This window comes from Pelodiscus sinensis, chromosome 5 (genome assembly GCF_052426305.1).
Source record: "Pelodiscus sinensis isolate ZL-2025 chromosome 5, ASM5242630v1, whole genome shotgun sequence".
Lineage (NCBI taxonomy): Eukaryota > Metazoa > Chordata > Testudines > Trionychidae > Pelodiscus > Pelodiscus sinensis.
This window is the reverse complement of record NC_143056.1, coordinates 73,894,997-73,921,949: the sequence shown is the minus strand read 5'-3', so window position 1 is coordinate 73,921,949 and position 26,953 is coordinate 73,894,997. Positions and strand designations below refer to the sequence as shown.

General features: G+C 41.6%; 1 protein-coding gene across 1 annotated transcript in view; it reads right to left on the bottom strand.

The window, feature by feature from the left end:
* Positions 1–244: 244 nt before the first annotated feature.
* Positions 245–26,953, bottom strand: part of SPI1 (Spi-1 proto-oncogene) — a 38,087-nt gene continuing 11,378 nt past the window's right edge. Inside the window, exons 2-5 of the mRNA XM_006113437.5 lie at positions 21,981–22,074; positions 10,714–10,901; positions 2,526–2,679; positions 245–1,067 (exon numbers count right to left, since the gene is read on the bottom strand). Of these exons, the coding sequence (XP_006113499.1) occupies positions 751–1,067; positions 2,526–2,679; positions 10,714–10,901; positions 21,981–22,074 (753 nt within the window). The 3' untranslated portion in view covers positions 245–750. The remainder of the gene's footprint in view (positions 1,068–2,525; positions 2,680–10,713; positions 10,902–21,980; positions 22,075–26,953) is intronic.

Genomic DNA, 26,953 nt, shown 5'->3' with positions numbered 1-26,953 from the left:
TCAAATTCCTAGTAACTTTTAGGATTCTACATCTTCCTTCACTGTGATCCCCACTCACTTTTATTTTATAGTCTCAGAATGCTGCCAACATTTCCAGGGAAACAAAACACCCCTGGAGACATGAAATGTTAACGTCAAGGAGCCTGTTATGCTCTATATTCCATTACCATATTTGAGTTGATACTGAATGAATGCAAGCTAGACTAATTTGTGAAGCAGACATCTGTCATGCAAATACCAAGACTTAATTATATCAAATTTTATTAAATATATACATGTTATTACTATTTAAACAGAACAGATATCTTTCCAAGATCTGCAGACTTCTCTCTAGCTGTTGAGAGTGGCAGCAGAATCCATATTTAATGCTAGTTTAAAAGCTGTAATGTAAGCTAATGCAGTGTCACTGAAGGTGGCACAACACTGCCTTTGAAGAGTAAAAGTTCATCAGCCATATCCATTAATTATAACACAATCAAACAAATATTTTCTGACAATAATATATTTATATACTTCTTAAATTTCCCACCTTTGTCCAACTTTTTGGATGGAAGCAAATAATTCTCTTATCTGTAGGATTCTCAAGTGCTGAAGAAGGGAATTCGTACCAGAAACATCGGACATTAAAAGCCCTGACAAGGTAGAGAAGTGGGCACGTAAAGCAAAGAGAAAGATGCGTCCGTCTCCTCTGCTAATATCCAGCCAGGAGGTCTTCATTTTTTGGCTTGCTCAGGGTCCCAAGGCCTGTGCTCAGTGAGTATAATGCTTCCTATCGGTGCTCCCTCTTCCCATTACCTCTCCACTAAACTGGTAGGTCAGCTTCTTCTTGACCTTCTTGACTTCCCCCGTCTTGCCGTAGTTTCTCAATGCCCGTGCCATCTTCTGGTAAGTCATTTTCTTGCGGTTGCCCTTCTGGATGCCCCAGCGGTGTGCCAGTGCCTCCTTGTGTTTGGAGGAGAACTGAAAAGTGCCTTTTTCCTTGTCCACCCACCAGATGCTGTCCTTCATCTCTCCACTTCGAAGAAGGTCCAGAAGGAACTGGTACAGACGGATTTTCTTCTTGCTGCCTGTGAGAGGGTTAGAAAAAGAAAGCGGTGGTGAGATAGCTTCATGTGTATAGCATGCAATGGAGAAACTTTGAACAGTTTGTGTTAGTTTTGCTAACATGCTATTCACAAGCTTCAGGGGGTATCCGAGTTAGTCTATACAGAAAAAAACAACAAATGGTCTGGTAGCACTTTATAGACTAACAAACATGTAGATGGTATCATGAGCTTTCATGGGCACAGCCCACTTCTTCAGTCATCTGTGCCCACAAAAGCTCATGATACCATCTACATGTTTTGTTAGTCTATAAAGTGCTAACAGCCCATTTGTTTGTTTTTTTTTATGCTATTCACAGAAATTCTTCAGTGTGCTGCAGTTACAGCTGTAGTGGGAAATAGTGTGATCTGGTGTACTGAGCATAGGAATAAGAGCTAGGAACTCCTGAGATCTAGTCTCAGCCCTGCCACTGTTTTTTTTTTCTGTGGTTTTGGGCAACTCTAGTGAGTTAGTATCTGATTTTTCAGAGATGTTGAGCATCTACAGCTCTTACCAACTTCTAGTGAAATTGTGAGTATTCAGAACATGTGAAAATCAGACACAAAACTTCACTGCCTCAGTTCTCCCATCTATAAAATGGGGATCATATCTACCTTCCCGAGGTGTTGTGAGGATCAAAACCATTTGCACTACTTTCAACATATAAAGCTCTATATTAATGTTAGATATTTATGACAGCAATAGGAAGTTAGAATAGGTAGGGACAGGGGCCTAGAGCCCTGATCCAAAGTCCACTGAAGTCAGCAGAAAGACTGCCATTTAATTTCAGTGAGTTTAGGATCAGGCTCTGTGAGAGGTATGAAGGGCTAGTAATAGGAGTCAAGTGTGGGTGAATTAGCCAACACACTCTGTTTACAGACTGCATATAAGGTTCTGAGTGCCTTTTAGAAAGGGATGGGAAATCACAAGGGTGGAGGCAGATAAACTGTTCTAGAAAAAAATGAGGAGTGCAGTGGCACCTTAAAGACTAACAGATTCATCTGACAAAGTGGGTCTTTGTCCATGAAAGCTTATGCCCAAATAAATCTGTTAATCTTTAGGATGCCACAAGACTCCTCATTATTTTTGCAGATACAAACTAATATGGCTACCCCTCTGAGACTTGGGCCAGAAAGCAGATGCTGAGACAGCAGAAGATCAACTTCTGGCAGAAGAAAGGACGAAGGGGTGAGTGAAATGAGGTCAGAATCACCAAAGCAGAGAAGATGGCCATAGGAGAGATAAGGTCAGAGAGAGAGATGGGAAAGTAGCCACAAACATTGTGGAGATAAGAAAGTGGGAGAGAAGCCAGAGGAAACTGGACCTTTTAACGGTTGAGCAAAGGGGTAAATTCTCTTAATTCTACAACACTATCCATCAATATCATACTAAGACTGTATGCACTCTTGTGGCTCAGTGCAGCCACTCTTAAGTTTACTGACCTGGCTCTCCATGTATAATTCCAGGGCCCGGGTCCACACCATCAGTCTCCCCATCTGATACTTCCAAAGGGGGGCTCTGCCTCTCCATATCCTCCTCATCAGAGCTGGGCTGATGTGGAGAGGAATATTGTACACACATCCGAGGCAAATAGACCTGTAGTAAGAGAGGGGAAGAATTGTGGGGAGGGAAGAAACAGCAAGGGGAATCAAGTGAAAAGAGTAAGTGTGAGGGGAAATTAACAGAAAGGGAGCGAGTGACAGGTGTATGAGGTTATTTAATATCATAAGTAGAGATTTAATTGTTGTCACTTAAATACTGGATGGTTTAAACTTATTCAGAGGTCAGTGAACTTGAACAAAAATTGCCCTTAGCAGTCTTCACCCATTAAGAGAGGGAGGGTGAAGCACTGGAAGACAGAAGCTCATTCTAGTTTAGGCCCTGCACAGTTGTGGCACCTCTTTGTGCCCTTGTTTCTTCATCTGTAGATGATAATTCTCTCTGATCATGTTTATATGCCCTCACTGTGGTATCTTCCTGCTTCTAGAGGCGTGGTGGTAGATGTATTACATGAAATGGAGATTCTTATGAGGATGTGGCAATAGTCGTGCAATGTATATATGTTTCTGACAAGACAACACTCCACCACTTTTCTAATATGTAGTCAAAATATTAATTTAACAAGTGTCTTTGGGTGACAGATTATTCCTGTGAGTGGGATTTGCTGGGATAAGATTTCTTCAGATATACCTTCTGAGAAGGATTCACAATGATCACCTTTCAATGAAAAAACAACAACAACATGGTACCTGTGATAACAGTGGGGAAAAACAGAAGCAGCACATTCCTTGGTGACTTCCTGGTCCTTGTTAACTCTCCGCAAACCAGGGCCACTCTCTTTTATGATTTGTTTCTAAGTAAGACTTTCTGGGGCAGTCTCTTTAAATTTGGCAGTTCTAAATACTTGAAGCTATAAAATAGCCATTTTAAAACTGGCTGCTGTTTACTGTATCTTCCTTTTCTCTGTCTGGTATGTATCTGTTTACACTTTTGCATTTCACATTGCTGAAGTGATTAGGCACTGTGAGAAGGTTCTAACATTGCAGGAGCATATCCAGCCTGAACCTGGGACAGCTTTCTCTACTCCTCACTTGCTTTGAGTAGAGAAGATGCTTAACTCTAAGGTGATGGATGTATCACACTGAGTCAGATTTTTCACCACTTAGGTGATATTAAATGGCTAAAATTAGACCTTGACTGACCATCTGAGTATTTCCCCAAATGTAGGAGACTTCTCACCTGATGTAGAGCTGGTGTGGCCAGTTCCTATTACTAAATGCCTGGTCAAAACAACAAGGAGTCCTTTGGCACCTTATAGACTAACAAATTTATTTGGGCATAAGCTTTCATGCGTAAAAACCACTACGTAAAATAAAAAAATCTGTTAGTCTATAAGGTGCCACAGGATTCCTCGTTGTTTTTGCAGAAACAGACTAACACTATACCCCCTGCCCGAGACTAAGTGTGTGGTGCTGGGGCATGTCAAAGACAGGATGGAGGGTACTTCTGCTCTGTCAGTACTTAACTGGCATTTGATCGCTTGGCATGAATTAGTGGAGCCCTTTACATCAGGGTTGGAGCAAAAGAATCTTGGGAATGTGAGAGCTGCTCTTTGATTGCCGCTCCTGCCCTTGTGCAAACAGATCTCTGTGCAAGAGAAAATATGAGCACTGTCTCCTCTCCCTTTTGTGATAGTGAGGCTATCAGGTATATTACATCCTCCTGTGAATCACATGGAAATCAAGCAGGCCAGGTACAGTGACCTTGCAAGAGGTTAACTATATGGAAACTTCTCCTTTACCACCAAAGGAGGGACATTGCTGTATGGGTCCAAATAGTGTAGGAGGTAGGGGAGTAAGGAGATTCACTTCTTCCACTTCCCCCAAAATGCCACAAACAGAATAATGCCAGTGAAATGTGCTAAACTGATAAACTAGGAAAAATGAGGGCCTCCTAAACCACTCTCTCTTCCTTCCAGCACTGTGTGGGAGAAAAGTGTTCTGTGTAAGACTCTTTTTGTGCAGGATTAGGAACTATGATGTGGGGGGAGTGCATGGGCTGTTCATGATTCACAGTGCCCAGCCTGGGGTTAGGCACTGAATAACTGGTGCTTTTCTGATATGTCTAAAACCATCCTGAAATGTCCCAATAAGGAGTGTGCAAGTGGATTGGTTGCAGGGTGCAGTGGCTGGCGGTTAGTGAGTTGGCAGATTGGCTGGAGGCAAGCATGGCAGGAAGGGCTGTGATTGGGCAAGAGTGTGTGTAAGTTTCCTGTCAGATACCCCAGAGAGAAACTCCAAACCTTACCACAGAGTCACCTTATATGTTTTACAGTTGAACAGGCTACAGCCTTAGGGGTGGGAAGAAAGGGAGAGGTGGGGATGTGAGGCATGAACAGGTGGGAGAAAAACTGAGAATGGTACTTCTGGAGGGAGGATGGAGAGGTAGTTGGTAAGTGTGGTACCAAAAGGGAAAAAGAGTACAAAGGAAAACAGTGCCCCTGGATTTGTAGAGAAAGAGCATGGGATGGTACTGTGGGAGATGAAAGATGAATGGTGCCTTGAGAATGGGGAAGGGAGAAGATGTGGACAGTGTCTCGGAAGACTGAATGAGTTTATCTGATAGCATATATAATTCCATATCTGCTATATTTTTAGTAATACTTATTGCACCAGCATGTGAAATTCAGTATATACAATATGTACAATGTCCTGAAAACATTACCCAATGAGTCACACTGTTCCTGTTGGGGTGCTTGCAGAGGCAGATGATTAATGCATTTGTGGAGAGGGAGGACTTAGAGACTACTAACTACTTTCCACAATGTGCTGCTACCTCAGTATTGCCTTTCTTTCTTTCTTTCTTTCTTTCTTTCTTTCTTTCTTTCTTTCTTTCTTTCTTTCTTTCTTTCTTTCTTTCTTTCTTTCTTTCTTTCTTTCTCATAGCCTTTTTCCCCTTAGGCTATGTCTAGACTGCAAGCCTCTTTCGAAAGAGGCTTTTTCGAAAGATACTTTCGAAAAAGCTTCTTTTGAAAAAGAGCATCTAGACTGCAATCTCTTCTTTCGAAAAAGTGAGCCGCTTTTTCGAAAGAGAGCACCCAGGCAGTCTGGAAGCTCTCTTTCGAAAAAGCCCTGTTTGCATTCAAGAACGCCTTTTTTCGAAAGAGCACTTTCGAAAAAGGCGTTTTTCCTCGTGAAATGAGGAGTACCGCCGTCGAAAGAAAAGCTTCATTCTTTCGATTTAATTTCGAAAGAACGCGGCTGTAGTCTAGACGCAGGTGAAGTTTTTTCGAAAAAAGGCTACTTTTTTCGAAAAAACCCTGCAGTCTAGACACAGCCTTACAGTGTTATCTTCTAAGAGCTGTTATGGGCAAAATGGGAAAACTTTCTCAAGAAGGACAATCTGGAACTCAGATTTGGTCTCACAAAATAATGGGACTGTTACAATATTTTGGTAGCTATCATCTTGTATGTCCCTCCCTCAATATCAAACTACTGCTTTGACCTCTGAGTGTAGTGAGTGACTAGCACATTCAGCATGAGAATGAAAGTTGGCCTCCTGCTTCTGTTTACTTGAAAATGCCTTGTAAGAGTAATTGTATAATGAGCACCATCAATTGAAGCGCAGCCCTCAGCACTAAATGCATGAGCTGCTATTGCCTGAGGTAAAGCTTCCTAGCTGGGGGCTATAATACTCCTTGCTTCTGCATGGAAGGAGCCCTGTAAACCACATTCACTAGTAGGTTACAGTTGTACCCCGATTACTCTTTGACAAAAACATAGAAAAGTACAGTAATGCTGGAAGGGACCTTGAGAAGTCATCAAGTCTATCCCCCTTTGCTAATGGAGGTCCAGGTAAACTTTGACTCTCCCTGACAGATGTTTGTCCAATTAGTTCTTTAAAACCTCCAGTAATGGGTATCCCTCATCATCCTTTGGTAAGTCTGTTCCACAACTTAACTAGCCTTGTACTTAGAATTTTTTTTCTGAATCTATAACCTAAATCTGGCTTGCTGCAGATTAAGCCCATTGCTTCTTTTTCTACCATCAGTAGACATATTGACCACCATCCTGTTTATAATGGTTATTGACATATCTCAAGACAGGTCATTGCTCAGTCCATTTTTCTCAAGACTAAACATATCCAGTCCTTTTTTTAACCTCCCTTCATAGCTCAGGTTCTCTAACCATTTATCCATTTTTGTAGATCACCAGTGGACTCTCTCCAATTTAGCCATATCTTTCTTAAAGTGCAGCTCCCAGAACTAGCCACAGTTCTCCAGTTGAGGTTTTACTGATCCCAAGAGGATACAGTTACCTTACATTTGACACTCCAGTTATTACACCCCAGAATTATATCAGCCTTTTTCACAACTGCATCACCTTGCGACTCAAGTTCAAATTGTGATCCATAATATCCACTATAATCCCCAGATCTTTTCAGCAGTACTTATTGCCCATCTTGTACATTTGATTTTCCTTTCTAAGAGTAGTACATTGAATTTGTCTTTATTGAATTTCATCTTGTTGATTTCAGACCAATTCTAATTCATTAAGGTCATTTTGAAGAGTAATGCTTGCTTTCAGAGTGTTTGTAACCCCTTCTAGCTTTGTATCTGCAGATTTTAAAAGTATACTCTCCATTCCAGTATCCAAATTATTAACGAAAATATTGACTAATGCTGGTCCTAAGACTGACCCCTGCAGGACCCCACTAGATATGTCCTCCCATTTTGATGATGAACCATTAATAACTAAGACTATGTTTTAGTCATGGATATTTTTAGTAAATCATGGACAGGTTGTGGGCAGTAAGCAAAAATTCACAGCCTGTGACCTGTCCGTGACTTTTACTATGTTTCCCTGACTAGAACTTTGGGGGGGAGAATATAGGGGTGGGTGGGTCAGAGGGTGCTGTGGTTCCTAGAGAGAACAGCCTGGAGATACTGCAGGTATTCATGGGGGGGGGGTCCCAAGGGGGACTTGGAGGTGCTGAGGATGCTAAAAGAGACAGCCTGGTGAGGTGCCATGGGTGCTGGGGAGTGTTGAAGGTCATGAGGCAGGCTCCCTAACTGGTTCTTGGGAAGTGGTGACCTCCAGCTCCTAGCTTCACATGCTGCCTCCACTCTGCCCCAAGCCCCAATTCTGCAGCTCCTATTGGCTGGCAACGATAGCCAGTGGGAGCTGCAGCCTCAATGCCTGCAAGAAGAGGCAGCATCGGGAGCTAGGAACTGAGACCCCAGGCAAACATCATCCTGCACCCCAACTCCCAGTCCTGAGCCCACTTGCACCCAAACTGTTGCTGCTGGGGAGTGAGAGTGGTCTGAGACTGCCCCAGCAATGGCTGGTGCTCCTGGGCCCTAGGGCTGCCTGAGCTGCTCAGATGCACCAGCCCCTGCAGAAGTCATGGAGGCCACTGAAAGTAATGGAATCTGTGACTTCTGTGATATCCATGACAGACATGGAGCCTTATCAATAACTACTCTTTGAGTTCAGTTTTTCAACCTATTCAGGCACTGTATAATTTCACCTAGACCACATTCCCCTGGATTTCTTATTAGAATGTCACGTGGAGCTGTGTCAAATGCTGTGCTGAAATCTAGCTGGCTGTGTCTAGACTGGCAAGTTTTTCCACAAAAGCAGATGCTTTTGCGGAAAAAGCTTGCCAGCTGTCTACACTGGCTACTTGAATTTCCGCAAGAACACTGACTTGCTACTGTCTGAAATCAGTGCTTCTTGCGGAAATACTATGCTGCTCCCGTTCGGGCAAAAGTCCTTTTGCACAAAGCTTTTGCACAAAAGGGCCAGTGTAGACAGCTCAGATTTGTTTTGCGCAAAAAAGTCCTGATCACGAAAATGGCGATCGGGGCTTTTTTGCGGAAAAGCGTGTCTAGATTGGCACAGACACTTTTTCACAAAAAGTGCTTTTGCGGAAAAGCGTCCGTGCCAATCTAGACGCTCTTTTCTGCAAATGCTTTTAACGGAAAACTTTTCTGTTAAAAGCATTTGCGGAAAATCGTGCCAGTCTAGATGTAGCCGCTATGTCTGCTGCTTCTTTCCTATCCAATAGGCCAGGCAGGAATTCTGTCAAAAAAGGCAATTAGGTTGATTTGGCATGATTCATTCTTGATACGCACGTTGGCTATTCCTTATAATCCTCTATGTGCTTACATATTGATTGTTCATTTTTTCCTATGTCTTTCTGGGTATTGAATTTAGTCTGGCTGGTCTACAATTCCTTGGGTGGTCTTTGTTCTGTTTAAAAAAATAGATGCTATATTGCTCTTCTCCAGTCCTCTGGGACTTCACATGTCCTTCATGAGTTCTCAAAGATCATTGCAAAGGGTTCTGAGATTGCTTCAGCTAATTCCTTAAGTATGGTAGGATGACTTTTACCAGGCCCTGTCAGCTTGAATAATTGTAGCCCATCTATTCTGTAACCAATCCTTTCCCTCTTTTGGCTTGCATGGACAGAATTAGCCCTATGGTCTGTCCTGAAATACCAGACAAGGCATGGATGGGTGAGTGGAAGAAAGGAATGGGAAGGGAACATCTCCTTCTCTTCTGCTCTTTTGTGATGTTTACAAGGAAACCAAAGCAGGGAAGGTCAAGCTCATTCTCTGCTTTAGGATGGACTTAATTGTCAGTCACTGCATTTCAGCAGCTTGTCTAAATGCTGGAACAGCTTGAAGCTTCCCACAGAGTGGTGTTCCAGACTTTTTTTCTTGTCTTTTGATCAGTACATGCTTCTTTTTGTTGCAGCTGTATGCTTTGGTCTACATTTCACATACTATTGTTGAGTTAGCTATGTGGTCGATTTTGAGGCTTTGCAACGAATGGTTTTCTTGTTGGAAGAGAAATTATCCATAAAGACAGGTTATTTCTACTAGGCTGTTTAATTGAAACAATATACATACATGAGTCCTATTTACTCTGAATGTCAATGGCAACATAGCTAAGGATTATGAAATGCATTAAGGAGTGGGTGGGTCCTTAATTGTGTATGTTTGTTTTAGTGTTACACAGTGTTACAAGAGGTGGGTGGGTTTTCAAAATCACTAGAACGTATGTTTCGTAATTTATGGTCAGCCCGAAACTGCAATTCCATCTGCAAAAGCTCAGCTAAGGTCTGTAGACAATTGTGTCCAGGTCTGTAAACCTGCCTTGGAGCCAGGGTGTCTAGGATCTGTGGCTTTTGGAGCAGCATGACAGGTTGACTACTTTTGAGTCAGCGACCTCAGGGTTTGCAGCTCCAGGGCAACGTGCCAAGTAGGCTCCCATAGAGCTGGAGCTCCATTCCCATTTGTGGAGAATTTTGAAATATTTGATTTTTTTATTATGTTGATGTTCCAAACTGGAACAAAACCAAATATCAAAATCCTTTATGAAACAGAATTGTCCTTTCTCCACACAGCTCTAAAAATCACATTTCCTTTAGCAATGAAGAAACAACCTGGCTGTGTCTACATTGGCACCCTTTTCTGGAAAAGGGATGCTAATGAGACACTTCGGAATTGCAAATGCCGCGGGGATTTAAATATCCCCTGCGGCATTTGCATGAACATGGCTGCTGCTTTTTTCCGGCTCGGGGCTTTGCTGGAGAAAAGTGCCAGTCTAGACAGGATCTTTCAGAAAACAAAGCCTTTTCCTGAAGATCCCTTATTCCTGATTTTGAGAGGAATAAGGGATCTTCCGGAAAAGGCTTTATTTTCCGAAAGATCCCATCTAGACTGGTGCTTTTCTCTGGCAAAGCCCCAAGCCGGAAAAAAGCGGCAGCCATGTTCATGCAAATGACGCGGGGGATATTTAAATCCCCCACAGCATTTGCAATTCCGAAGTGTCTCATTAGCATCCCTTTTCCGGAAAAGGGTGCCAATGTAGACACAGCCCCTGTGAGCAGCCATCCAGACAAGTGGGCTTAATCACATTTTTATTGGCTGTCTTGCTGTGGCTGCTGTAGCCATCCCTTCTGTGGGACTCTAAGCTAGGCTTTCTGTTCAACCCTTTCCATCAAGATCCATAACTGTATCCTGCATTTCACTAACACCTTTGGCACCTCAGTCTCTGATACCCTGTTGGTCCAAGCTCTTTACTGTCATGCAATGTTCTGTGCAAAAGGTGACAACCATACCTGGTGGTTGAGGCCAATATGTGTGGTTGGGAGTGCCGAGTCTAGGACATGCATTTGCTCAAACTCCATGTGCCGGTAGAGCTGTTGCAGCTGGGGAGGCTGTACACTTTGAAGTTCTGTAAACTGGTTGTCCCCGAAGCTCTCAAATTCACTGTGCATGTGGTGTGGGGGATATTCCCAGTAATGGTCTAAAGGAAATAAGAAAAAATTCTGTTAATATAGAGGTAAGAAACATACAGTATTCATTAAACCTTTTCACTTCTTGTTCCTCCTCCTCCATGTAGTAACCATATCCATAAATAACACTGTACATGTTACAGAAATGGTAAATGCTGACCCTTTGCTTTCTAGACAAAAGTAAAGTTGCTTCTTTAATTTTTTTTAACATTTCACCCATGGGTAGTATGATTCAATAATTTTTCTTTGTCACAGTGCCATCACAGTCTTCTTCATTGTCCAGTGGGAAGGAGAGAGAAAAAAATTACAGACTGCTTGTCACAAATAATCTTCTCCATTTTCTGTTTGGTCCTGTCACGTCCATATGTTGCAGAAAGAGCATATGTATTGCTGGATTCTGCATGGAACCATGTTTCACTGCTGCACGTGCACACATAAAGGCATATTCAGAATCTTACAAAATGAGATCGGGGAAGAGAAGATATTGGTGAGTCCTGTTTACTTTGTTGTATAGCAGGCCCAATTTCTGAGGCAAGCCTCCTTGTTTCTGTAGCATGGGAGTGACAGATTCAGGTTCATTCAAAAAGGAAAGGGATTTTTTATTCAAAAGATGAAGGCAACCAGAATTCTAATTCTTGTATTATCTGTCTTGAAATAGATAGATCTGGCTGGGGTGATTTAGTTAGGGTTGGTCCTGCTTTGGGGAGGGAGCTGGATTCGATGACTTCCTGAGGTCTCTTCCAGCCCTAGGAGTCTATGATTCTGTGAAATTAAATTCAACACAAGTCTGTTCTGGATTATTCTTCAGTCTATGCTGCTCTCAAGTTTTCATTGTGCTGCAGAAATTTGTATTGGTGATTCATAATTTAGTATCTGCCAAAGGACAGCTAAAGCTCCACTTCACTCTGTCAGTAATTATAAGCACAAATTTGGGTGTAGTCAGGTTTTAAAATTTAGCACTACCTGTCTGAATTGATGGGGTTTTTCCATCTTATCCTTTGACAGTATTCCACCATCAAATACATCGAATTATCAAAAAACCCTTTCTGATATTCACCCTGAATTTTTCCTTTCTTATACCCCATTACTCCTAGTTCTAGTCACTTGTATCATTTAAATTGTACCCTTCACATATTTTCAGACTGCTATAATGTGCTCTTCCAACATACTTTTGTCACTTAGCCTAACTGTATACAATTAGCTCTCTTGATCTTTCTATATTAAATAATATTTCCAGCCCCCTAATCATGATTTTGTTGTTCTCAGAATTCTCTCCCATCTATCAACATCTTTCTGAGATTTGGTGGACAGAACTATTCCAAGTGTAGTTGCATTAAAGTCAGAAAGAGAGGGGCAACTTCTCCTTGTCCTATGATGTGATATCATTGTATTTGACTGTATCTAGGTACTTATGTCTCTCATCAGCAAAGTATCTGAGCACTTCCCAATATCAAAAGCAGAAATACAAATAATGGTTTCACTTTTTCTTCAGCTTGAGAAAGGAGAGAAGCTTACTCAGTTTATAAGGTTTTGGTGACAGGGGTCATTTAAAGTTGTTGCTTGTTTGTATGTATGTGAGTAAACTGTGTGTATATTTTTGGGTGTAGCTGCATGAAGAACTTACTGAGACAAAGCTAACTTGAAAAGATGAGTTTCGTATTTAGTTCTGAATGCGGTGAGGTCCGTGCTCATTCTTTTCTTTCAGGGGTGAATTCCTTAGTTTAGCACTACTCCTGTGATAGTTGTTTCCTACTCTCATGAGCTTCTCCCATGGATTGATGGTTTCATTTTTTGAGTCTGATGTAGCTGCCACAGGAGATGGTGGTCACAGTGGGAGAGGCAGTCTCTGTGGTAGCTAGAGTCAATGCCATGGAGGGCTTTCAGAATCAAAATGGTAACTTTGAATTGGATTCTGCATTCACTGGGGAGCCAATGCAGATACAAGAACCCCAGGATAATGTGTTCCCAGCAACATGTGCTGCTATGGTAGAGGAAAAGTAGAGTTTTTTTGAGGTATGACTACATTGCGATTACAGGGTGTGATTGCAGCTCAAGTAGATGTACCTGAGCTAGCTTGGGTATGAAAACAGTGATGCCTTGGCATCAGATGCTTCAACACTATCTGTACAAGCGCTCTTGGAACCCTGGATAATTACTCAAGGGGGAGCATTGAGTAATGCTCAAGGCAGGGCAATTAGCTCAAGTGGTAGAGTGCTTGCTTAACATGTAAGAGGCAGTGGGATCGATGCCCATGTTCTCCATCTGCAGCTCAGTTCTCATCCCTTATTTTTTTTAAAGAGAAGCTAGATAATTTCATGGAAGTTAGGTCCATAAAAGGCTATTAGCCAGGGTATAAAATGGTGTCCTTGGCCTCTGTTTGTCAGAGGCTGGAGAGGGATGGCAGGAGACAAATCGCTTGATCATTGTCTTTGGTCCACCCTCTCTGGGGCACCTGGTGCTGGCCACTGTCGGCAGACAGGATACTGGGCTAGATGGACCTTTGGTCTGACCCAGTACGGCCGTTCTTATGTTCTTATGTTCCTATGAGCATGTGCTGCTGCAGCTTTGCTGCTCTAGGGACCCAAGTTAGGTTAAGATAGTTCAGGAATGTCTACTTCAGCTACAATTACACACCATGACTGCAGTGTAAACATATCCTTTTCCTCCATTGTGACAATGGCAAAAGTCTGTAGAAATTCTTTTTTTGTGTCTGTATCAAATCATTTTTGCCTTCCATATTTGTTTTCCTCCTTTCAACTTTTTCTATCACAGGTCATTCACTTCAATATATGTGGGAAGGGATGCTTGGTAATCTATAGCAATAGGCAGGGAGTAGTTGTCTTGCCTCACTAATTCCACTTCTTAGACTCCTTGTTGGGTAGCATTTTCTATAAGCAAGGTCTGGAATTTGGCAAGGGCCACCGATTTACAAGTTTTCAGAGGGGAAACATGAAGGTGTTTGTTTCTTGCCTTGCAATGTGAGAGAGTTTTATTATACATAGAAGATGAAGTGATCTAACATTTTCTTTATGTTCAAATCTAACCTCAGGAATCCAGTCCAGGGTGTAACAGGCTGTCTGAAAGTGTAGGTCTATAGATTACATACGGTGGAATTTCCAATAGGAGGACTTGGTCTCTCATATCTCAGGCTTATTTATCTATTTAGGAGATTGAACCTTTTGTTTTCTCAAGCAGACTTAGCCACAATAATCCATTTACCAGTTTCACCAGTCTAGATTGTCATAACACATTCTATTTAGGATTGACCATGGACATTCCAATTGATCCAGTAGGCAGCAGCCTGCCTTTTGGGTGACAAACTGATGAGCACATAGCATAACAGTGCTCTGTGCTGGCTCCTTGGGCTGATCTGGATCTGTGGGAAGGGTCTGGTATTAATCTTTAAAAACCACTCAACAGGCTGGGGCTGGTGTTTCTCAAATACCCCCTCTCTGCATCCCAATGTAACAGCTAAGAATAACAAGGATGCTGTAACAACCCAGGGTGAAACTCTGGGAGGCTTGGCAGCTGGATATCATTAGTGTCTGGTCCTCATCCATGAAATTTCCCACTATCAGAAACCATGGCTTCCAAAGAAGTAATGAGTTATTCTGTGTGTGCAGCCTTTGTAATCTTCCTTCCCAAATAAGAACATTAGTCATTATTCCCAGCAGGCTGCCTTGAATCCTGTAGTCATTTTTCATAGCAATTGTTTCTTCTGTATTCAGGATGGCTTCATTTGTTGGAATTGATGTCAAAGCCTCTACTACTTGTAGAACTTCCTTGTTAAAGCACTTCTTGACAACTAGATTAACTTTTAGAATGTTGTTAATTCCAACTTCTGCTAATCATTGCTACCTGGCCTATTCAAACTGAATTTTATTTGAATTTGTGTAGCAAGTGGTGCTACTGTCTCCATCAGGGCATCAAAGTCTATGGCTTGAAGAGAAGAGCCCATAGGAAGCAAGCAACTCCTAACCAAGATACATACATTTGCAATAACTGCCAAAGATCATACCTATCTCAGATTGGACTTTTTAGTTACATGAGACATTGAAAACCATCCCACAGTCTCTCATAGATAAAACGATGCCAACAACACAACACATATCACTGAGGTATTATAGGAAAGTAGCTGCAATTCAGACATGATGATGATGATGATGATGATGATAATTATGCATCACTTTGGGAGTTACCACAATGATCACATGCTACAGATAAGTAACAAACCTGCACCATGTTGTGAGTTACTGTAATACAATACTGTAGCCACCTTTGCATATAATGCTCGTATGTATGCAACAATACTTGTGAAAGGAGGACAGTCCCTATTTTTCTTTAGTGATTTATTTATCAATCAATTCTGCTCTTCAGAAAAACTTTCTTAATCCAATATTAAGGAGGTTTTGCAACAAATTGATAAACGTAACAGTAACAAGTCACTGGGACCAGATGGCATTCACCCAAGAGTTCTGAAAGAACTCAAAAGTGAAATTGCAGAACTATTAACTGTGATTTGTAACCTATCCTTTAAATCAGCTTCTGTACCTAATGACTGGAAGATAAGTAATGTGATGCTAATATTTAAAACAGGCTCTAGAGGTGATCCTGGCAGTTATAGACCGGTAGGTCTAATGCCAGTTCTGGGCAAATTAGTTGAAACTATAGTAAAGAATAAAATTGTCAGACACGTAGATGAACATAAATTGTTGGGGGAAAGTTAACATGATTTCTGTAAAGGGAAATCATGCCTTACTAATCTACTAGAGTTCTTTGAGGGGGTCAACAAACATGTGAACAAGGGGATCCAGTGGATATAGTATACTTAGATTTCCAGAAAGCCTTTGACAAGGTCCCTCATCAAAGGTTCTTAAGTAAAGTAAGTTGTCATGGGATAAGAGGGAAGGTCCTTTCATGGATTGAAAACTGGTTTAAAGGCAGGAAACAAAGGGTAGGAATAAATAGTAAGTTTTCAGAATGGAGAGAGGTAACTAGTGGTATCCCTCAAGAGTCCACACTGTGACCAATCCTATTCAACCTATTTATAAATTAAATGGAAAAAGGGGTAAGAGTCAAAATTTGCAGATACTACTAAACTGCTCAAGATAGTTAAAACCAAAGCAGACTGTGAAGAGCTTCAAAAAGATCTCACCAGACTAAGTGATTGGGCAACAAAATGGCAAATGAAATTTAATGTTGGTAAATGTAAAGTCATGCATATTGGAAAAAATAAGCCCAGCTATACATTCAAAATGATGGGGACTATTTTAGCCACAACTACTCAAGAGAAAGATCTTGGAGTCATTGTGGATAGTTCTCTGAAAACATCCACTCAGTGTGCAGCAGCAGTCAAAAAAAAAGCAAACAATAATAATTAAATAATAATTAGTAAGGAATAATAAAAAAAGGGGTTAGAGAATAAGACAGAGAATATCTTATTGCTTCTATATAAAACCATGGTATGCCCACATCTTGAATACTGCGTACAGATGTGGTCACCTCATCTCAAAAAAGATATATTGGCACTGGAAAAGATTTAGAAAAGGGCAACAAAGCTGATTAGGGGTTTGGAACAGGTCCCATATGAAGAGAGAATAAAAAGATTTGGACTTTTCAGCTTAGAAAAGAGGAGACTGAGGGGGGATATGATAGAGGTCTATAAAATGACTGGTGTGGAAAAAGTGAATAAGGAAAAGTTATTTACTTATTCCCACAATATAAGAACTAGAGGTCACCAAATGAAATTAATAGGTAGCAGGCTTAAAACAAACAAAAGGAAGTTTTTCTTCACTCAGAGAACAGTCAGCCTCTGGAATTCCTTGCCAGAGGATGTTGTGAAGACTAGGACTTTAACAGAGTTCAAAAAGGAACCAGATAAATTCATGGATGTTGGGCCCATCAATGGCTATTAGCCAGGATGAGAAGGAATGGTGTCCCTAGCCTCTGTCTGGAAATGGGTGATAGAAGATGGATCATATTACCTGTTGTGTTCCCTCCCTCTGAGGCCTCTGGTATTGGCCATTGTTGGCAGACAGTATATTGGACTAGATGGACCTTTGGTCTGACCCAGTATGGCTGTTCTTATGTCCTTATGTTCTAATATATTTTGGTGTTGTTGAAAGATAAATCTCCATGTCTTTTTCCAAGTATCCCTGCAATCAGAACATTTAAGTGTTGATAGCTTTGCTATTCTACATGAAGTGTCAGTACTGTGCACCTAAACACACAGAATTACAGGTTGCACCTCAAAAAATGGCACTCTTTGGTCTGGCAACATCCATAGTCCAGGAGCCTAAGAACAGGAGGGCCACCCAAGGCTAGAGGCAACAGCAGCTCACGGTAAGCCAGGCCAGAGCCCCACAGGTGTAGCTAGAGCTTGGGCTACCCAGTGAGCTGACAGCAGCTGGGTGAGCAACCCAGTCAGGTTGGGAGCCGATGGCAGGGGATCTCCACTGGTAAGTAGATTCTCTCATTCTAAACTGGTCAGGTCCTGATGGTGCCAGACCGGGAGGTCCAACCTGAATAAATATCCACTGCTACAGGTATTACTATTATCAGTATGAGTCGAAGCTTGTTTTCTTATAAGTTCTCTGTAGGTTTAAAGTCAGTAATAAGGTGTAGTTGTTCCCTACTGTTCAGAAAGAAGCCAAGGTAGAGAGGGGAGAAGAAAGGGGAGAAACTCTCAGGAAATGAAAGTGTCTTCTTTGTGGCTTAAGGAAAATGTCAGTAAAAGCCAAGCTGTATCTGCACTCTGGAGTCATTCTGAAAAAAATAATGTGAAGTGAAAGAGGATGTGAGAAAATTCTCTGTTATAGAAACATGGAGATTGTGTTTGTTTTGGTGTTTTATGTAGTGAAAGGTTAAAGAAAGGACAGTGATATGCCCTGAATTCTTTGTCTTTACACACACAGAGGATGTTGGCCTGCTGGGATGTAATAATTAATCTAAAGGCTTTGATATCTACAGCAAATATGATGGCTTAAATTCAAGACTAGAAAGCATAACCGAACCACTCTAACCTTCATCCTTCATCCCAGAGGAGTTGATGTTCTCTTGTCTTTGCTGGTTGAGTACAAGCTAGACAATTAGGAGGATGGGAAGTGGGCCATAGAAGTATTTGTTAATGAAGGGGTTCACTGTGTTTTATCCCTCTCAAAAAACAAATGAGCAAAAAATAAAAATAAAGGAAATGAGGGAAAATACTAAGAGGCTCTGCAAAATATACTTCTGATTCCCTGCAGAACCATTCCCTATCCAGAAAATGGCATGTTTCCCAAGTAAGGCTACCGACCTTGTCTATAATTATAGATAACCTCATTACTTCTTAATTTACTAATTGACAAAGGTGATCATTTCAGAATTCAAAGCATTCAAAAATAATGAGCATTCAAAAATAATGAGTAAGACTTCCAAATCATTATGTATGATTGCTTGTATTGCAAAGGACATGTCTGCACTTCAAACTGGGGAGGATGATTCCCCGCTTGAGCAGACATATGCATGCTAGCTGTCATTGAGCTAGTGCATGAAAAATTGTTTAGCTACAGTGGTGTGAGTGACAGGACAGGTTAGTCATACCTAATACATATCCATCCAAGATCTTAGGCATTTACATGTGGAACCTAGTCTGTCCCATAGTTTGTGACACCATGGCTGTTCTGTACAGGCTGCCCCCAACTTGCAATGCGATCAGTTCTGGGAACAGTGTCAGAAGTCGGGGGCATCAGAATTCGAGCCCTCATTTACAACAGGGGTCATATGCCATCGTAAATGCGGGGCCAAGGATGTAAATCGGGGGATTTCAGCCCCTTCTGCACTTATGGAAAAGGTTGTAAGTACAGGGGGTCATATATCGAGCCATTGTAAAGCGGGGACCTCCTGTATTTTTAGCAAGCTAGGTTAATAAGAACAAGTGTATGTCTCCTTGAGCTGAGAATCACACCCCAGCTCCAAGTGAAGACATACCTTAAGACTGAATCAGTCTTACAAAATGTGCTACACAATACTTACTAGCTTAGTAAAATTTTAATAAAAATAATTTAATATTTACTTTGCTATAACTCCAGCTGTAGAGGACTGTTGCACACCATGATGATATATGAGCAGTGATATATTTTTTGAATACATCTTATGCTGAATGGACCCTTGACAACTCATCTGTTCTTGTATTTTATTATATCTATACCTCTTTTGCTTCATCAGTACCATGAGCCCTGACTCTCGTGTCCATTTATTCCACAACCATTTTTGCACTCCCTCCTCCCCCACGTCTTCTTACACACAGACAACATCACTTAAAGTAGGTTGTAAAGTCTCTTTCCTGTGCTTCTTCACATCTCTCTTCAAGATCCATTGCTACTGTAAAGCCTACAAGAAATTTGCCAACTTGAGGATGGCTGATATATTTTAAGAAACAGCAAAATAGTTGACTTGTATAGTTTATTACTCTCCTCTACATCTTACTTGTATAGTTTATTGCTCTCCTCTACATCTTATTTCCTGCTTATTGTCTTAGGTTATATCTACACTGCAGTGCTATTTCGGAATACCAGAGATATCCCAAAATAGCTATTCCGCATCTTTTGAGTGTGCCTGTTATTTCAAAATATAACGGACTTGCTGTTCCAACATTCCTGTAATGCTTATTCCTTGAGGAGTAAGGGACATTTTAGAATAGCACTTTATTTCGAAATAAGTGCTGTGTAGACAGTGCCAAATTTCGAAATAAGCTATTTTGAAATAACATCAAAATAAGATACTCAATTTGCATAGCTTGAATTGTGTATCTTATTTTAACCTATGGTGCAGTGTAGACGCACCCTTAGGCTATGTCTATACTGTGCCCGTTTTGCGCCATAAATATGCAAATGAGGCTAAGCGTGGAATATTGCCGCTCCTCGTTTGCATAATTAATGAGCTCCCGCTTTTTGCACAAGAGGCTTTTGCACAAAAAGGAGCTGCCTACACTGCTCCTTTTTGCACAAAACTCCCCTCTTGTGCAAGAGCCGTTCTTCTGCATTTTTTTCCTGAAAAATGGCTCTTGTGCAAGAGGGGAGTTTTGCGCAAAAAAGAACAGTATAGATGGCTCCTTTTTGCGCAAAAGCCTCTTGCACAAAAAGCGGCCGCTCATTAATTATGCAAATGAGGCTCAGTGATATTCCACTCTTAGTCTCATTTGCATATTTCTTGCGCAAAACGGGCGCAGTATAGACATAGCCTTAGATAGCAGTTCAAGGAAGGGACTTTGGCTTATGGTATGTTTGGACAATGTGTGGTGAATTGTTGGTGTTACCATAATACAAATAAGTAATAATTTATGTGCAATGTGTGTTGGAATTATACCATATTTTTTCCAACTAGCCTATAGAAGAACTGAAACCCAGCTGCTTGTATGTATTGGAAATTTTGCATTGTTGCCAGAATTTAGAAAAGTTTAGCAAAGGGCAAATGTCCATAGAAATTGGAGGTCTGGGTGTTCTTAGGACCCTGATTCAGCAAAGCATTTATGCATGTACTTTAAACCTTTTGATTTTCAATGGGACTTGAGCACATTCTTAAAATTAAAGATGTGTGTAAATGATATGTGGACTTACGGCCCAGCTTGGAAGGGGTGAGTGTAAGGTAGAGTGTGCATACACATGTGCATACATTCTGGCGAGTGTTGGACTTTTAACATATTAGTTACTTGACTGTCACAATCACTCTCTGAGATAGAAGAACATAATCCCTATTTTGTAGATGTGGAAACTTAAGCACAGAGCAATTAAAGTCAACATTTTCAAATGTGGGTGTATAAAGTAAAACACCTGAACCTGCATCTCTGAATTTAAGTGCCATGCTTTAGGCATTGAATATTGACTATTTTGACCAATATGACTTTATAAAAGCTACAGTAGTAGTTGGGTCAAGATAGGATTACTCCCTTACTCTGTCTCTTATTTATTTGCAATTAGAAATTTCATATCTGGCCATCTCTCTCATTAGCCACAGTACATTATGTTATTAATTAGTTACATCTCTTAAACTAAACTGAAGTAGCTCAGATGACTATGTGGATGGGAACCTTCCAGGGAAATCTGAGGAAAGAGTGGTACAGCTGAAGGTGTTTTTCCCTTTGAGTCAGTACTGAGTCCCACAGCACCAGCATGGTGCTGTGGGATGCTGTGCTGAAGAAGGAGATATGGATCAATCAATGAAAGGTACTTTCACTTTAGAATGAGTACTGAGTTCAATGCCCCAGAACATTTGAATACTTCAAAAATTAGTTATCAAAAAGGAAATATTTTGTATTAATTATTATTTGTGGTTTGTTTCATATAGTAATGAAGGATCAGCAATGTGTTCACTGCAACTAGGAAAATGGCCACACTTTTAGATGATACAGATTAAACTGTTTCCTGCATTTATCACATTAAAGATGTTGAAAGAGTCCAGACTTGGCTCAGATCAAACCAAGATTGCTAATGAGATCTTACATCCACCAGGGCAAAACTCAGGTTAGTTCTCAGGGTCTGGGGGAAGATGAAAGTTTCAGGTAGGCGGGACAGCAACCAGGAAAGATTAAGATAGAAGAGTGAATTGTGTGGGATTGAAGATGGTCAAGAGCTTGAAAAAATACATTTAAGTTTGAAGAAGCAAACTGAATAGTTAGAATTGAAGTCAGAGGTGAGGTAGAAATGGAAGTGAGGTCCGGGAAGTAGGGTAGAACAAATCCATATGCATAAGGCATTGAAACCAGATGAGTAAGTTTTTATTTGGATTGCTAGATAGGAAGCTATAACTGTGAGATAATGAAGAATAAAGATGATGTGATCCCACCTTCTGAGGCAAGAACGTAATCTGGCTGCAACATTCTAGACCACCTACAAGCTTTATGTATGATTTCAATGCCTTTTGAAAAGTTCTTTTATAGGAGCATAGGCTACAACATTGTGTTGGATGAATAAATATTATTACTAATTCAAAAATACATGTATTTACTCCATATACCATAAATAGCATTTTTGCTTCCTCCCAGAATGCCCTAAATCTTGCTTCTCAGGATCCTAAGATATAGCATGCTTCAGGGAGATTTTTTTCAAACTTACCACCGTGACTCTCTCCATCACTGTTGAGATATTGGTAATAGTCATGGGGCTGACGGTAGAGGTCTGACTCATAGGATACCACGTCTTCTGAGGGCTGCAGAGAGAGGAGGAATGGTTAGGCCTGAGAGTCTGGACATAGCTCTTTCACAATTATTTAGATAAGTCAGGGCACAGGATGGACAGAGGGATCTGTCAATGAAGGGCTGGAGAGAGGAGGGTCTTCAAAAGTTCTTATTTTACTATCAGGGAATGAGGAAAAATAGAAACCAAAAAGCTCTTTCTGAGAACCAATGGAAAATGATTTTGCTGTTATCTGTGCAATAGACAAGGAGATACTACTAATCCTGCATAGTCCTTTGGTTTGGAGTTGGAAAGAAAAATAATGCAAGGACTTGTGTAATTCTGTAGGAAAGGCATGCTCTTGGAAATCAAGCACAGGCTACAGAATCATAGAATACTAGGACTGGAAGAGACCTCAAAAGGTCATTGAGTCCAGTCCCCTGCCCTCATGGCAGGACCCAGTACTGTCTAAACCATCCCTGATAGACATTTATCTAACTTACTCTTAAATATCTCCAGAGATGGAGATTCCACAACCTCCCTAGGCAATTTATTCCAGTGTTTAACCACCCCAACAGTTAGGAACTTTTTCCTAATGTCCAACCTAAACCTCCCTTGCTGCAGTTTAACCCCATTGCTTCTTGTTCTATCCTCAGAGGCCAGGAAGAACAATTTTTCTCCCTCCTCCTTGTGACACCCTTTTAGATACCTGAAAACCGCTATAATGTCCCCACTCAATCGTCTCATTTCCAAATTCAACAAGCCCAGTTCTTTCAGACTTTTTTCATAGGTCTTGTTCTCTAGACCTTTAATAATTTTTGTTGCTCTTCTCTGGTCCTGCTCCAATTTCTCTTTCTTGAAATGTGGTACCCAGAACTGGACACAATATTCCAACTGAGGCCTAATCAGCACAGAGTAGAGCAGAAGAATGACTTCTCGTGTCTTGCTCACAACACACCAGGATGCATTAACAGGCGTGTTGTGAGCAAGACACGAGAAGTCATTCTTCCGCTCTACTCTGCACTGGCCATGATGCTGTATTAATAGCACAGGTGAAGGCAGATTGCATGCCTCCTCCCTCATAGTGGTAGAAATCTATTCTCCTCACCATCAACTGTGCAGATTGACGCCTGCCTTAAATGCTGGCTCTGGGTGGTTGTGGGTGGTCTGTGTGAATGATGCTGAAGTTTGAGACTGCTAGTCAGTGGTAATCCTGTGTGTAGTAATCTTGGAACTAAAAGACTGAAACACTTAATTTCTGATCATTTGTTCTAGGACCAGAATTCAGAAAAGTTAACTGGTGCTATAAGCATTTGTATTGTCCTGCCTGACCCCTGTTTCAGACCCCTGGAAAATCCCAAACACTGAGTCCTGGAGTGGGGGTGGGCAAGATATGGACCACAGGCCAGATGCAGCCCCCAAAGCCATTTCATCCTGCCTGCAGCTGCCCTGCCATGCCCCCGCCCCCAGACCAATCGAGACCCAGGGGTGGGGGAACACATAAAGTCTCCTCCCCCTGCCAGGGATGTGTAGCACCAGAGGGAACTGCCCACTGTTCAAAACAGCTGGTGGTTCCCTCTAGATGTCACATGCCCTGGCAGAGCAGGGGTGGGATACTTCGTGCGCTCTCCCACCCTCCAGGCCAATTTTGGTCTGGGGGCAGGGAGCACACAAAGTCTCCTTTCCCCTCCAGGGTGCACAGCGCCAGAGGGAACTACCGGCAGTTCAAAATGGCTGGCGCTTCCCGCTGGGCATGATAGCTGGCAGGGAGGAGAAGACCTTGTGTTCTCCCCTGTCCCCAGGCCAATTAGATTTGCGGGTGGGGGAGTGCGCGAAGTCTCCTCCCCCTGCCAGGGGCATGCGGCACCAGAGGGAACTGGCGGTTCCTTCTGGGGCACCACATACCCCTGGCAGGGTGAAGTCGGGGGGAAGGGGAAGAGATCTCCCATGCTCCCCTGCTCCATGGGGAGTGCACGAAGTCTCCTCCCCATCACATGTGGTGCATAGAGGGAACTGCCCCTTCCAGCTGAGGCCCTGCTCCATCCACTTAAGGCCCCACCTTTTCCGGTACCAGCCTGCAACCACTATCAACATTGGTGAAGTGGCCTCCTGCAATAGAGCGAGTATATCGTGTAAGGCGTTAGGTATTTTTGAATAAGTTTGGTGATGCTTAATATTAGTTGTGCATAACTCAATGGTTTTACTAAATTTTAAAAAATTAATCTTTCTTTCTTTCTTTGGTTCCCACTCCCAGCCCTGTCTAATAGATCCCCAGAGTCTAGACTGCTGCTGACATCAGAAACAGTTCCTATTTCCAAACTCAAGATAGCAACAACAATGCAGTAGACTTTGCTGGTAGAGGAAATTATAATTTGGAAGTAAATACCAACATTTCTATAATTTGTTCTTATCCTGAGATGTTTTGACATTCAAGAGCAACACAAATATTGAAAATAGTTTAATACATTAAATGACTCTCTTATTTTTTAAACATCATAATTCCAATTAATATCTTGTTTCTACATTCTGACCTCTCCCCCAGTCTGAGATATTTGGTCTACACCACAGATATGTCCAGATCTGTTCTGCTAGATTCTCTGTCTTTAATATGTAGACTGACTGCTCAGTGATCCTAATTATCGGTTGCAATCCTAGTTTTTAATCAAATTTTGGAACTGCATTAATTGAAATCCTTCCCACCATTCTGTCTTTTCTCCCTTAGGGAACTGAAATGTCGGGGGGGGGGGAGGTTAATCCCTTAATGGAAACTTCTGCCAGGCCCCTTCCCTTGTTGTTTTTTTCCCTCAGCATTACAAATGACTCCAAACAGCACAAGAAGACCTTCTTAGGAGCTAAAAGGAGGATATCTACCATAATACCTCCCAGTTTATGTACCCCCTGCTGTGGCCAGGGAAAGGGGCTTAGAGTCTTGACTTGACTGGGTCTGTGTATCCCTCCCCAAACAGCTAAGTCTACCTAGAATTGATTATCTTCTCTGATTGTTCGCTCTTCAGAATTAATCTCCCTAAACTTACCTTCCCCCAATCTAATTCAATGCAAGAGAAAATCTCCAGGATCACAGCCCAGGCTTTTATGTAAGTAATTGAGTCATTTGGCAAAGAGTCTAGTATCTTTTCTCACTCTTCTTACTGCCAAAAAGAAGTGCTAAGGTTGTTCATCTATGCTTCCTCCTCTGTAATTATGTATCTGATCATGGGAACTGGGGCTTAGGGGTTCCCTCCCATGCAAGATGACTGATATCCAAAAGAGAACATCATCCCAAAAGGAAGCAGATGCTCAAAGGATTTATAACCTCTACCTCAAAAGAAACCCCCAAAACAGGAAAAAGTCAAAAAGTCTTCCAGATCTTCATCTGCTGTCATTAGATTGATCTTCTTCTCTAAGGAAAGGGGTACTCTTAGCTTCAAATTATGATAAAACCAAGCTAGAAAAGCAAGAGAAGTTATCTCACCCATCCTCCCACGAGATTTGTTTGAAAACATGAGGCGTAAGGTGATAACTGTCATTAAGATCCTGCCAGAGCAAATAGATGAGCAGGCTAGCACATGGGGAAAATATTTCCCATTGAAAACTAAAACAGAATTTGACTTTCTCCATTGATTACTCCTTCAAAGATGGCAGTAGGGAGGAGTGTGAAACTCAGGCTACATCTAGAATGCAAACTTCTTTCAGAAGAAGCTTTTCTGGAAGAGATCTTCCAGAAAAGCTTTTTTCAAAAAAGAGCATCAACACAGCAAAAGCGCAACGAAAAAAGCAAAGATAGCGTACTCATTGATTGGATGCTATCTCACATTTTAGTTGTGATTACTGTGGATGGAGTGGTCACCAGAGCACCTGTGCTTTTTCCTGAAGACTTCTTCTGTCAAAAAAACACTCTCTTCCGCATCCACACATGCCTTTTTCTGAAAAAGCTTTTTCAGAAAAAGGCTTCTGCCTCATAGAAAGAGGTTTACTGCTGTTGGAAAAACTCCTCCATTCTTTTGACTTTCTGTCGAAAGAACACAATAGCAGTGTGGACGTAAGTGTAGTTTTTCCAGAAAATGGCCATTTCTCTGGAAAAACTCTTCAGTGTAGACATATAAAGGGGAAAGGGTGAGATGGCAAGGCACTGAAATACTACTGCATCTTAGAACCGAAACAATACTTTTCTCCAGCAACACTGCAGCAGTGGCATTTCTGGAAAAGGATATGGTATTTCCCTTAGAGGAGGATTTCTTCCCAAAAGATAAGAAAGATAGAAGTAAACCTTAGAAGGGATTTTGAAGCTTCTTCAGTGTTCTTCAGAGCCTCCCTGGTGCTATGTAGTTTGCTAGCAATGTTTGTTAGAATGTTCTTGAAAAGATGACCTAAAAAGCCAGAATTCCTAGAACCAAGCTGAAAACAATACTGAACAGGCAGACAGATCATTGCCATGACCTTAGGGAATCCATAGAACAAACTTGTTGGCCAACGGGTAATTTATTCTAAGCAAATCTTCTATGCCTCAATATTCTCAGACATCACTGTTCAGGAACAGCTTGATGAAGTGGTAGATAACAACCAGGATAAGCAGCTGTCTAAGAAGGTCTGTAGGTTCTCACACAGGGAAGAAGCTATATTCACTTGTACCCAAAACCAGAGATATCAGAAAAACAAATCCTCTTATTTGAGGGGTAAGACCTGGTCCCAAAACACAGACGGAAAGCCCAGATCACAGAATAATTCCAGCCCTCCTTCCAGGTCAGTATGACTTTGGCAGAACCTGCCTTCATCCAGAAATAGGCCAATAGGGAAGTGTATACCAATTCTCATATTTCAGATAGGTAGGTACAGGTCGGAGTATAGCATGGATTTTCTTTAGTGCTCATGGTTTCTTCTCCACATCCTTTCTTCATGCCCTCTCCAACTACAAG